We start from the raw sequence: 13,709 nt of genomic DNA on the forward strand, positions 1-13,709 counted from the left end.
AAGGGAGTGGGGTCAATTCCATTCTCAGTGGTCATGACTACTATCCAACTCCTGAATATTTTCATCTCTGTCCTTCCTGAATAATGAACTCAAAACATCCTCTCCTTGGCCTGGCCACTACTGCTGGGCTTCATGTCTCTCTAGCGACCTTGGCTGACCCCAGTCATGCAGGGTTTGTCCTCCTGTCATTGTTTCTATCACAGCATAATGCCACCAAGGATGACCACTTTAAGCCCTTCTTTTTTCAGAAGCAAATTATATGTATTTCTGGCTTGCTTTAAAAAGAGCCTGATGTCGATGGCTTATAATCCTAGCTACTCAAGAGGCTGAGATCTGAGGATCATGGTTGAAAGCTGGCTCAGTCAAGAAGGTCGATGAGATTCTTATTTCCAAATAACCACCAAAACCCTGTAAGTAGAGCTATGGCTCAACTAATACAGCACTAGGCTTGAGCACAAAAGTTCAGGGATAATCTGTAGGACTCAAATTCAAGCCCCAGGAGCAGCATAAAAAGAAGTCAAACATTTGTGCTTTAAAACAAAATGGTTTACTTTATAGTCCCTAAGGGATAGCTTTTTAAACCCTAAGTTTAAATTCTGAGTATAAATTTCATTGGCATCCTTAAAGTATTGAGATCAGAAAGAAAAAAAAGGTTTTTTTTTTATATACTGATAATCCTATGGTGTACAGTAACACAGAATTTTCCTGACATTGTTTTTGGGAGAAGGGCAGACTGGGCACAGTCCCTGAGCTCTTCCTCAAACCTAGCTCCACTTCCACCCTTTCAGTGATTAACTAGAGATAAAAGTCTTATGGACTTTCCTGCCTGAGCTGGCTTCCAGTTGCAATCCTCATATTTCAGCCTCTGGAGTACAGGATTACAGGCATGAGCTGCTGGCACCTAGCATGTTTTTTTTTTTTTTTCCTTGATGACTGCAATTCTGACTGGATGAGATGGAATCTTGGTATAGTTTTGATTTGCATTTCCTTGATTGCTAAAGATGTTGAACATTTCATGTATTTATTAACTATTTGTGTTTCTTCTTCTGAGAACTGTTCAATTCATTTGCCCATTTTTAAGATGGGCTATTTTCCCTTTTTTTTTAAACCTCTTTCTGTAATCTGGATATTGTTGATCTGTTGAATACCTGGTAAATATTTTCTCCCATTCTTTGGCTTGTCTCTTATTTTAAAAAATTTTGGCTGTACAAAACCTTTTAGATTTGATATAGTACCATTTATCAATTCTTATGCATTTTCTGGGCAAACAGAATTACTATTCAGGGACTAATTACCAGCATCTGTGTCTTCCAGAGTTTTTCCTGTAGTAGTTTTAGACCTTACATTTGATCCATTTGGAGCTTTTTTTGTAGAGAGTGAAATAGAGGTCTAGTCAATATCTAGTATTCCCAGCACCATTTGTTGAAGAGGCTGCCTTTTCTCCAATGTATGTTTTGGCCCCATTGCCAAGGACTCCATATAGCTGTTAGAGCTGTGTGGTTTTATTTCTGTTCCATTGGTCTTTATGTGTGTTTCTGTGCCAATTCTATGCTGTAAGAAGTTCCTTCTCTTTAAAGTCTGAATAGTATTTCACTACGAGAACTCACTACCTTGTTTTTTTTTTATCAGTTTATCCAATCAGGACTGTCTATTTTGAAACCTTCATACTGATTTTCAATAGTTTTTGTTCCTTCATGTCCTTGCCAACACTTATTATATTTTTTACCATTAAAATAAAATTAGCTTAGTTATTTGGGGGACAGGGTGTGTTCACTGTTAACATTTTCACACATGCTTACAATTTACTCCTATCATCTTTTTTTTTTTTTGTGGAGCTGGGACGGACTGTAAGACCTTTTTAATGCTAGACAATTGCTCTACCCAGCCCTTCTTTCACTTTTTTAAGTCATTCTAAAGGGTGTGTAATGATAGCTTGTTGTAATTTAATTTGCATTTTCTTTCTTTCTTTCTTTCTTTCTTTTTTTTTTTTTTTTTTGCCAGTCCTGCAGCTTGAACTCAGGGCCTGGACACTGTCCAGGTGAAGGCTAGTGCTCTGCCACTTGAGCCACAGCAGCACTTCTGGCTTTTTCTGTGTATGTGGTACTGAGGAATCAAACCCAGGGCTTCATGCATGCTAGGCAATCCACCACTAGGCCGTACTCCTGGCCATTAATTTGCATTTTCTTTTTTTTTTGCGAGTTATGGAGCTTGAACTCAGGGCTTGAGCACTATCCTTGACTTTTCACAAGGCTAGAGCTCTATCACTTGAGCCACAGCACCACTTCCAACTTTTTTCTAGGTATGTGGTACTGAGGAATCGAACCCAGGTCTTTGTGCATGCTAGGCAAACACTCTGCCATTAGGCCAAACTCCGGGCCCCTAATTTGCATTTTCTTGATGTGATATTTTCATTTGCCTGTTCCTCTTGGCCATGTGTCTGTTTTTTGTTCAGGTTCTTTTTTCATTTTTAAATCTGGCTGATTATTTTCTTTAGATAGTCTGGATATATATGTTTTCTCCTAAGCTGAAGGCTCCTTCTTGTATGCTTTTTAGTTGATGCAGACCTATTTCATTTTTGCTTTTGTTGCCTGGGCATTTGGTGTCTCCCCCCCCCCCCCCAGTTAAGGCTAATATCAAGGAGTTTGCACTGTGTTCTACAATTCTGAAATCAAGGATTGTGACACACCCAGCTTTGTTGTTCTTAACCTGTAGGAAAAGTTACTCTGGGGCTACATAACTAAATCAGAGGCCAGTAGAATAATTCTGATGAATGTGGGAGGCCATAGTGGGTAGGCAATAAAAAGCTTACTATAATAAAAGGTGTAGCTCAATTTAGAACTGGAGAGGCTGCTTCTTTTTTCCAGCTATTCTAAGTAGTGCTGCTTTGAATATTTATGAGTCAGTAATCATTTGAATGGCTCTTTCAGTTCTTTTGGACCTAAAACTAAGAATAAAATTGCTGGGTCAGAGCGTAATTCTGTGTGTAACTTTTAGGGGAGCCATAAAACCATTTTTGAAAGAAGTTTTTACAATTTTATATTCCCGCTAGCATTTGTGCAAGGGTCCCATTTTCCCACATCCTCACTAAAGAGTTATTTCCTTTTTTAAAATATAGCCATCCCAGTAGATGTGAAGTGGTATCTCTTGTAGCTCTGATTTTTATTTCAATATGATTAATCATATTGAACATTATTATGTAAATAGACTTATACAGACTCAATTTTAATCTACATATAAATAATCTATATATGTCTCCTTGTGCAATGATCTATTTATCTCTCCTTGTGCCACACTGAGCTGTTATTGTTGCTTTATAGTAAGGTATGAAATCAGAAAGTATGGGCTCTTCAACCTTGTTCTGTTTTTTTCTCAAGATAGTTTTGGTTATCTAGAAACCCTTCCATATCTATATGAACTTTTCTACTTTTATTTTTAAAAAACCTTTGGGATTTTGATAGCACCAACTTTGTAGACCATTTGGGAATGTGGTCTTGCCATCTTAATAAAAATGTCTTCATTTCTTTCAGAAATGTTTGTGGCTTTCAAGGTATTATGGTTAAACTTATTTAACCAAGTATTTTTAAAAATCTTATTGAGGCTACTATAAAAGAAACTATTTTCTTAAATTCATATTCAGATTATTCACTGCTGATGTAGACCAGTGATTATTATGTGTTGGCTATGTGCCCTGAAATTTTGTTAAATGTATTTATTAGCTCTAAGAGTGATTTTGTTGATTTCTATAGCATCTTGTCATCTGAGAATAGTGATGATTTACTTCTTCTTTTCTAAGGTGGATGCTTTTTACTTCTTTTTCCTACCTAAGTACTCTAGCTAGGATTTTCAGTACAATGTTGTCATTATCTTATTCTAGATCCTAAGGATAAGATTTTAGCTTTTGACTATTTACCACTAGCTGTGGATTGTTCATAAAAACTTAACAGATGGAAGAAGTCACCTTCTATTGCTAGGCTTTTCAGTTTTTACTATAAAAATGTGCTTTTTTTTTTTTTTTCAAGTGCTATGTTTGTATCTGAGATGACACTATCTGCCCCAAACCTCACTCTACTAAAATGGTATGTTACATTCATTCATTTTTATATGTGAAACTACTCTTACACTTCCAGGGTAAATTCTACTTGGTAATGGTGTTTCTAATCTTTTTGAGTGCTGTTGGGTTTGATTTGCTAATATTTTGCTGAAGATTTTGCATTTACATGCATAAAGGGCTACTGGCCTTTTCTTTTGGTGATGCCTTTGGCTTTGGTGTCAGCTTCACAGAATGTTTCACTTCGGTTTTTGGAAAAATTTCGAGTAAGATGGATGCTAATTCTATATATGTTTACTATCATTCATTAATGAGGTCACCTAATTCTGGACTTTTATGTGTTGAGAATTTTTGGAGTGCTGATTCAATTTTTTTATGTGTTATAGGTCTGCTAAGATTTTTTTCTGTTGCTTCTAATGAGTTAGTTTTTAGACTGTGTTTCTAAGAATGTTTCCAGAATCTCTTCTCTTTTGTTGCCAAATAATAATTTATATTATTCTCATAATACTGTATTTTTGTAAAGTTAGTGATAGTATCTTAACTTTCATTTGATATAGTAATGTGTTTTAGTCTGGTTTATCAATTTTTTAACCTTTCCAAATAACCAATTTTCTTCTCTATTATTTTTCTATTCTCTAACATTACTTCAGTTCTAATCTTTATTATTTCCTTTCTTATGTTGGCATTGGGCTTAATTTAGTTTAAGCACAACTCCTTGAAGTATAGAGTTGTTATTGTTTTCAGTTTTTATTGAGATAGACAATTTATAGGTATCCACAATTCCCTCTGAAAACTATTTTTGCTGCATCCTATATTGTATTTTCACTGACCACTTAGGATTTCTAATGTCCTTTTGATTTCTTTTGTGAATCACTGGCTGATTAAGAGGGTATTACTTTCTAAATTTCCTTTTTTTTTTTTTTTTCTTTCGCCAGTCCTGGGCTTGAGCTCAGGGCCTGAGCATTGTCCTTGAACTTTTCAAGGGTAGAGCTCTACCACTTGAGCATCAGCACCACTTCCAGCTTTTTTCTATGTATGTGGTACCAAGGAATTGAACCCAGGTCTTCGTGCATGCTAGGCAAGCACTCTGCGACTAGGCTAAACTCTCAGCCCCTAAATTTCCTTTTGTGCAAAGTGCTGATTTCTAGTTTGTTCCATTACAATTGGAGGATATATTCTGCAATGATTTAAATCTTTTAAAATGTATCAAACAATATCCTGTGGCCTACCAGATGACCTATCCTGGAAGCAGTCCCTGGGGCCCTTGAGAAGAATGTTTTTGTTTTTCCTGTTGTTTTTGAATGGCAAGATCAGTACTTACAAGTTCTGGTATGCCAGGTCCAGTTTACTGCACTGCTAAAGTCCTCTTTTTTTATTTTTTGCCAGTCCTGGGCTTGAGGTCAGGATCTGAGCACTGTTTTTGGACTTTCTCAAGGCTAGAGCTCTACCACTTGAGCCACAGCACCACTTCTGGCTTTTTCTATGTATGTGGTACCGAGGAAGTGAACCTGTGTCTTTGTGAATGCTAGACAAGCACTCTATCATTAGGCCAAACTCCTGGCCAGAGACTTTAAAAAAAACAACAACCAACTTTATTATTAAGTAATTGTATAAAGCAGTTACAATTCCATAAGTCAGGCTACTAGCACAGAGCATTGTTCCCTCTCATCTGCCCCTCCCTTCAAGTTATGTAGTTTGATTTACATAATGTATGTTGAGTAAATTCTCACCCTTCTTCCTTCCATTCCTGGGCCTCACCCTTTGCCCATCCCCCCAAAACATGTTCCTCCTTACGATATTTGTCTATTAGCAGTTCATTCATTGTTCAGAGGAGTTAGACTTTTGGACTCCTCTCCTAAGTATATATAAGCCTTACGTCTGCTTGTTTGTGTATATATGAATAAAACCCTACATAGGTTACCATGCATGTTTGTATTTAGATCTAGCTTCTGCATGTGAGAGAAGAAAAATGCACCATTTGACTCTGATCCTGACTTCAATTAATGTAATTTTTTCTAGGTTCATCCATTTACTTGCAAGTGACAAAATATCATTCTTTCTAATAGATGAGTAATGTTGCATTGTATATATTTTTCATGCTCATCCATTGTAGTGCATCTGGGCTATTTCTATTTCTTTGCTATAGTGAATAGAACATCAAAGAAGATGTATAGTGTTTTGACAGTATCTTGTAACGATCTAGGTAGATGCCCAAGCATCCAGTACCTACTGGATTGTAGGTAGTTCTATGGCCAGGGATGCTGAGCATTTTCACATGTATTTGCCATTTTTAATTCTTGTGAGAAGTCTAGATTTAGCTCCTTTACCCATTTATTATTTGGTTATTGATTGGGTTTCTTTGAAGGGGGGGGTAGTTTCTTGAGCTCTAGGACATTCTGAGTATATTCTGGGTATTTTGTCAGATATATAGCTGGTAAAGATCTTTGATCTTTGCTATGCAGACTCTTTTTAGTTTGATATAATCCCATTTGTCATATCTCTTTCCTATTTGCTGAGCTCTGGGAATTCAAGTTCCTGTCTATGCCAGTAACTTCAAAGGTTTTTCCTCCTGTAGCAGTTTCAAAGTTTCAGGTCTGATGTTGAGGTTTTGATCCATTGAGTTGCTATTAGTGCAAGGTGACAACAGATAGGGATCCCATTTCAATCTTTTACCTATGGATATCCACAATGCCATTTGTTGAAGAAGCTGTCTTTTAAAAAATTCTTACTTTATGTATTTTTTATTATATTCCAAGGTTAATGTCAGGGAGGTTTCCTTTAAATAGTCTCTCTGCAAGAATTTTTATAAATTTTTTTTTTGAAAAAGAAGCTTCACGTATTTCAAGGAAAATGGGCACACACAGGCTTGTGCAATCTGCAAATGGTTAACATGTAAGCTGAAGGAAACGTTTGATTTCAGATTTAGCAATATAAAAGGTCAATTAGGAAAAAGCATTAACCAGTAACCAAAAGCATTTACTTGCATCATTCCAAAGCTTAAGAAACATACTGTCTTAAGCAGAAAAGTTAAAGGTGCAAGCATGCAAGATTCAGACACATTTGAAATCTATGATCCTCAGAATCCAGTGAATAAAAGAAGGGAAGAAAGCAAGAAGTTAATGAGAGAGAAAAAAGAATGAAGATAAAAAGATAAATGATAACCAGAAGCTGTCTTTGTTCAAACATATATTTTTATATTCTTGCCAAATATCAGATTATGTAAGTATAAGGGTTCATTTTTGGGTCTTCCAGTATCTTCCATCTGTCTTCAGGCCTACTTTTATGTCAGTAAAAAGTGGTTTTTGTTATTTTGTTATCTATGTAGTAAAGTTTGAGATGTCTCTTCATCTGTCATCCTTTCCCTTGCCCTCCCTCAACAAAACAAGTTTCAGCTTGCTGGAATTTATTGGCTAAACCGTTCATTAACTGTTTAGAGGAGCTGTACTTTTGGAATCCTTCCCTGAGTATACCATCCTTTAGTCTGTATATATAATGTCCATATAATCCTACATGTTTCCTTATCTGTTTATAATTTAGATCTAAATCCCACAAATGAGATAACATACACAACTTGTCTTTTTTCAGTTTCTATAACATTTTTAAATGATTATCTTTAGTTATATAAAGGAATTTCCATTTAACAAAGCAGTTTATGAATATAGTGTATCCTGATCCATGCCACCACCTTTCAACATTCTCACCCCTCCTTCCCTTACTCTTATGAATTTTTTTAGGATATATATTGGACTCTTGACTGCATTTTCTCCCTTATATCTTCATTTGTCTACCCCTCCCCACCACCCTACCACTTTCAAGTACTCACTTCCTGTAGTTATTTTTTTTTTTTTGCTGAATGTGGATACTGTTTTTCTAAGCTATTTAAATCTTTCTTTTTAGCTTAGTAACTATGTTAGAATTATTGCTTTTTTAAAATTAATGTGACATAGAGAAGGGTTACCATTTCATAGGTGAGATAATAAGTACATTTCTTTTTGAGCAATGCCACCTGTTCCTTCTCTCCCAGATTTTCCCAAATGTCCCTCACCTTTTTTTTTGTGCCAGTCCTGGCCTTGGGTTTGAACTTAAGGTCTGGTTGCTGTTCCTGAGCTTTTTTCCCCTTAAGGCTAGTGCCTTACTACTTGAGCCACAGATCCATGTCCAGATTTTTTGGTGTTTAGTTGGAGATGTGAGTTTCATAGACTTTCCTATCTAGACTAGCTTTGAAATGTGATCCTCATATCTCAGCCTCCTGAGTAGCTAGGGTTGACATGAGATCCGATGAATTACTACTGTTTTTCAGTGCAGGCTACCCTTATTTTTCTGTCACCAGTTCTTAAGGGGAATTCTTCTGGCACCTTAAGGATCTGAGGAGCTGATGAAGCCATGCTAAGTGGTCCAATTTGACTCACAGCGGATACTACTCCATGTACCAGTCCTCACATGGCTTTCCTTGAGGCAAGTGGCAATGCTGAAATCAGAACTTTTTTTTTTTTGCCAGTCCTGGGGCTTGAACTCAGAGCCAGGGCACTGTCCTGGGGTTTTCTCAAGGCTAACACTCTACTACTTGAGCCACAGTACTATTTCTGGCCTTTTCTGTGTATGTGGCATTGAGGAATCGAACCCAGGGCTTCATGTGTGTTAGACAAGTACTCTACAACTAGGCCACACTCTAGTTTGTTTTATTTATTTATTTTGGAGTTTTTGCTGTCTAGAAATCTTGAAAGTCCACAAGAATGGCTGGGGGAGTAGGGTGGGGCTTCATTATGCCCTTGGCAGATGACGACAGCCACTGCCTGCATGGAGCTCATTTACAACGAACGACCCTTGGCAAATGTTGGCCCATGGATAAGACTGGAAGGTGCCAGGAATTACCCTCCAAAGTGGTGTATGCCCAATGGATTTGGCCATTTACTTGGAAAGGTGCAGGAAAGTTAAAAATTTTTTCCCCGAACAACTGATGGTCTTTATGAATCACTATTACTATGAATTACTGTAACTACAGTGCTCCTGTGGGGTGTATTCTGCACACCCCCTGGGTGTTGACATTCTATAAGAACTTAGGACATCAGTTTACAGACCACTGATACCATACGGGGCATCATATCGTATCCATTAGCATCTCATACAGGATAGTTTCAATGCCCTAAAATTTCCCATGTGCTCTGCCTTCTCACCTATTGCTATTTTCTTCTCTTGAACCCCTAGAAAATTAGGAAATTAAAGAAAGTAAAGGCTTCCAGGAATTTGGTGGTTAACTGGAGGTAAGTCTCATAGACTTTCCTGCCCAGGCTGGTTTTATGTCACTGGGAAACAGGTGGATGGGGGGTGGGGAGGCAGCAGTACACTCAGATCACAGTTTTAGAGGATGAGGGGTAACTAAGGAGTTGAGCAGAATTCAGTGAGCACCAGGATACAGTTATGGCTCAGGTTTCAATTTGAACTGACTTCCTTTTAAACCCTTCCTGACCTGTAGCACCTTTAACACTGATAACCCTTCCTATCTACAGGTCTTCCTATGAAAGAGTCAACCAAACTTGGATCAAAAATATGTTGGAAAATATTGCTTCTGTACTAAACTTGCACAGATTTTTTTTGTCTTATTCCCTAAACAACCCAGCATTACATGTATTTACACAGCATTGACATTGTACTGGGCATCAGAAGTAATCTAAATTTAAATGGTCTAATGTATGTAGGAAGATGCATGTGGGCTCTAGGCCATTTTATAAAGGGACTGGAGCAACTCTGGACCTTCTGGGAGTGTTAAGTATGTGCATTTCAATGTGAATGACCTAAGCAGTGTCTGACTTTTGCATCTGATCGCTTTGCTTCTTCCTCTTGGAGATACTGAATTAAGTGGAAATTAGGAACACATCCTAAAGGCTCCAGGCCTCAGCAGGAAATTCAATTCCGTAATGAAGGTTGTTCTTCCCTTGTTTATATTCTCCTGCTGGGTTTTTACCTGTGTTGATCCTAAAGCATGTCATCTGGGTTTAAGTGGCAAAACTATTTTGATTAGCAAATGGTTTAACATTTTCCATCTTGGGTTCCAGAAACTATATTGGAAAAGTTGGGTGTTGAGGTACAGGTACTGAGACTGTGCTCTGGATTCAGTTTCTTCATTAGTAGAGTCAAGGTGATTGCAGTGGTAGCTCTATCTATCAGATAATTCTATTCCACGAAGTGAGGTGGTGCTGGGACAGGTAGTGAGGGACAGGTAGTGAGGACTTAAGTTTGGGATCTCTACCTGAAAACCTCCATTTGGCAGCCTCCACGATGGAATCTTCATGACTGTGCATGCTCTCCAGTGGAGGTGACAATGGGGATATAGGAATTGCCTATTCAGTAAAATGATGTGGAGACTCACCACAGCCCAGACCTTGTTTGTGTGATTCAAGACAGAGCCAGGATGGATCATTTACCTCTCTTGAGGAAAAGATACTAACTTTTCTTAGCTCTGCTTAGGAATATTGTTAGAAATAGTTGAAACTTTCACTAATATCTCCTTATTCATACAGCAGTGTCAAACTTCTGGCTGAGAATGGAACCTTTGGGAATCAGCGGAACCTATAGTGATTCTGTATCATTTTAAGAAGTTTCAGTTATAAAAGGAGTGTTTGGCTCTCTGGATGACTTCTCTTTACATTTTTTAAAGCTTTTTATAGTTTGGTGGCACTGTGTTTCATCTTAGGGCTTTAATTTCTAGACTGGTTTTCTACCTCTGGAGCCATGCTTCCAGCTCGGCTTTTTGCTAGTTGCTTTGGAAATAGGTTCTCAAAGATTTTCCTGCCTGGGATGGCTTCAAACTGACCTTCAAGGGCTCAGTTTCCTGAGTCACCTAGGGTAGAGGCATGAGCCCTAGTGACTGGCTTCATTTTGTTTTTTTTTTTTTTAAGACAACACACCACAAGTATTCAGTAGATGGCTGTCCACTACAAACTGAAGGAATGTGATGGTCATTCTTGAGGGTAAGAAAACACAACTCCTACACAATTTTCAACTAACACTGGTAGCTTATTGCAAAAAAAAAAAAAAGCTTACCTGTAAAAAAGAAGAAAAAAGGAAGGTCCTTCTCATCAAAGGATTTAAGGAAAAATCACCTTTCCTGAAATAGCACCATCCAAGTTTATATTCTTCATAGTTTGATAGCATTAAGTACCATTGGTTTAAAAGTAAAACCATAAAATGGAAATGTAGGGGAAAGTCCAAATGATCAATAGCTTATCCGCTGCTTATAATTTGCAAGAAATATCCACATATCCATTAATTATTCTTACCTTCTTGGAGACTAAGATTTGGCGTAACTCTTTCCTGAGATCAATAAAACGATCGTGGAAGATGGCCAGGCACCACGCCTCCGTGAAGTAGCTGGTGAGGGACGAAGAGATTCAGTCAGATGGCAACCCTCTCATTACTGCTAATAAAGTATTTACCTGCTTTTTTTTCTTTGCCTTGATAAATTACAGTTCTGGCCCCATTGCAATCGTTTGCTCATAAAATGCCTCGTGGAACAGGCTGGCCAATCAATTTTTTAAATGGATGTTCCTGATGTAAGGCCAGGTTCCATAATTACATTTAAAGTGGTTTAATTCAGAGCTGGGGCAAGACCCAGTGAAGAATCCTGATTTTATCAGAATTTAAAAGCCTGAAGATTTGTAAAGAACGGTGTCTCCATTATCTGCCCTCGTTTGAGAAAAACAGATTGCAGGATTAACTGAACTGCTGCATAACAAATTAAATTTGGGGAGACAATAACGCAAATGTTGCTCATCATTAAGGTTTCTGGATTAATAATGACCAGAAAAACAGGCCACCTCAGTGTTGCAACATGGTCTTTTGCACAGTTGTGCCTGACGCTTAATTGAATCTCTCTTAGGGAAGCTTTCTTTTGGTGTCTCTTTTTTCTAACTTTTCACTAAAAATTGAATAAATGACGTTTTACATGGAAAACAATTTTACTGTTCATTATTCACAGGCGATGGCTAAAAATTGGATGTCTTCTTGCAATTACCAAGCACAGTAACTGGCATTTTAACATTTACTTTATTTGAATGCTAAGTGTCTTGCAATAGGAAAGTTCACTTCTTTGGGGTCTGAGCCACTGTGATTACATGGGCTTCAGTCTGTGGATGGTAATCTGCCATGGACATCACACATGGACACAGGGGAAGAGAAAAATGGCGCCTTATGAAAGTGAACCCTCCCTTTATCCTCTACAGTAAGGAAAAACTCTGAAGGGCCATGGAATTAGAAGAAGGTGACTATAATGGCAAGAATCTGTGCTGATCAACCGGGCTCAGCAATTTGGGTTGTCCATTCCTAACTCACTTGAATAGGCCCTAATTTCCTACCTACTTGCCGGCCTTGTTCATCTACCCTTAATTTCCATATTACTTATTCCATCTTTGCTATTGCTGGGTACTGGAGGAAGCAGGGCAGGGATTGAAATAGATAAATATCCCTGCCACCAGGGAGCTTATGTTCTTGAGATGACTAAGAAATAAATAGCATGCCAAGTAGTGCTGGTTGCTTAGGCTAAGGCATGACTGGGACGAGGGTGGGAGTCGGGGAAGCAGAGGATAATGGAGGGCTCATTCCTGAGGCAGTGACCTAGTGAGCAAAAACTCAAGGGAAGGAAGTCAGCAAGCACTGGGGAAACTTTCCTGTGAGGGAAATCAGGTGCAGCTATCCAGAGGCAGGAATGTATCTGGACCACTCAGGGAGGCTGGGTGAAAATCCATAAAGAGGACAGAGGCTAGCTGAATTCAGAAAGGTGATGGATGGATGGGTGGAGGGATCTGGCCACAGCTATTGTGTGAGGGCTCCGTAGGCATCTAGCTTAGCACTTGCATACAAAAGCTAATGTCAAGCAACTGACCACTGAATGAGTAAATGAATTCACATTGCAATGTATACAGTCCATACTTCTCAGCCCTGAATGGTCTCTCCTTAATGTAGAACACATGATAGGATTCTGGGTCCTCACAGTACCTAGCACAGGGCTAGGCCTTGAGCCAGTGCTCCTGGGCAGCTTTGGGCTGCTTCTCTTTCTACTCCAAGGTAAGCTTTTTTTTTAAAAAAAAATTTAAATTGTTATTATAAAGGTGATGTACAGAGGGGTTACAGTTACATGCTAGGTAGTGAGTGCATTTCTTTTCAGACAATGTCACCCCTTCCCTGGCTTTCTCCCAGTTTTCCCTTCCCTTCCCCATCCATAAGTTGTATAGTTCATTTTCAACATAGTATCTAGTGAGTACCACGCTGCATTTGTTGACCCTTTATTCCTCCATTTCTTTTCACCAGTCCTGGGGTTTGAAGTCAGGGCCTGAGCACTGCCCTTGGGCTTTCTCAAGGTTATAGCTCTACAACTTGAGCCACAGCATCACTTCTGCTTTTTCTAGGAATATGGAACCGAGGAAATCAAACCAGGGTCTTGGTGCATACTAGGTAAGCACTCTACCACTAGGCCAAACTCCTGACCCCTATTCCTCCATTTCTGTGCCCCCCTTTACTTACCCTCACAAAAACAGATAAACAACACACACACAACAAAAGAAAAACAGCAACAAAGAAAAACCTCTGGTTTCCATTTCCTGGAGTTCATATTTCGATAAATACTTTATATGATCAGATGCACATAGATATTGCACCTTTGTCTCTT

The 13,709-nt window shown here is 38.4% G+C and overlaps 1 protein-coding gene across 3 annotated transcripts in view; it reads right to left on the reverse strand.

The window, feature by feature from the left end:
* Positions 1-13,709, reverse strand: part of Cfap61 (cilia and flagella associated protein 61) — a 242,416-nt gene that overhangs the window by 703 nt on the left and 228,004 nt on the right. For all 3 annotated transcript variants that reach the window (XM_090351924.1, XM_090351925.1, XM_090351926.1), the window contains one exon: positions 11,326-11,416. In XM_090351924.1, coding sequence (XP_090208050.1) covers positions 11,326-11,416 — 91 coding nt within the window. The remainder of the gene's footprint in view (positions 1-11,325; positions 11,417-13,709) is intronic.

This window comes from Megascapheus bottae, chromosome 18, assembly GCF_031878675.1.
Source record: "Megascapheus bottae isolate mThoBot1 chromosome 18, mThoBot2.hap1, whole genome shotgun sequence".
NCBI classification, from domain to species: Eukaryota; Metazoa; Chordata; class Mammalia; order Rodentia; family Geomyidae; genus Megascapheus; species Megascapheus bottae.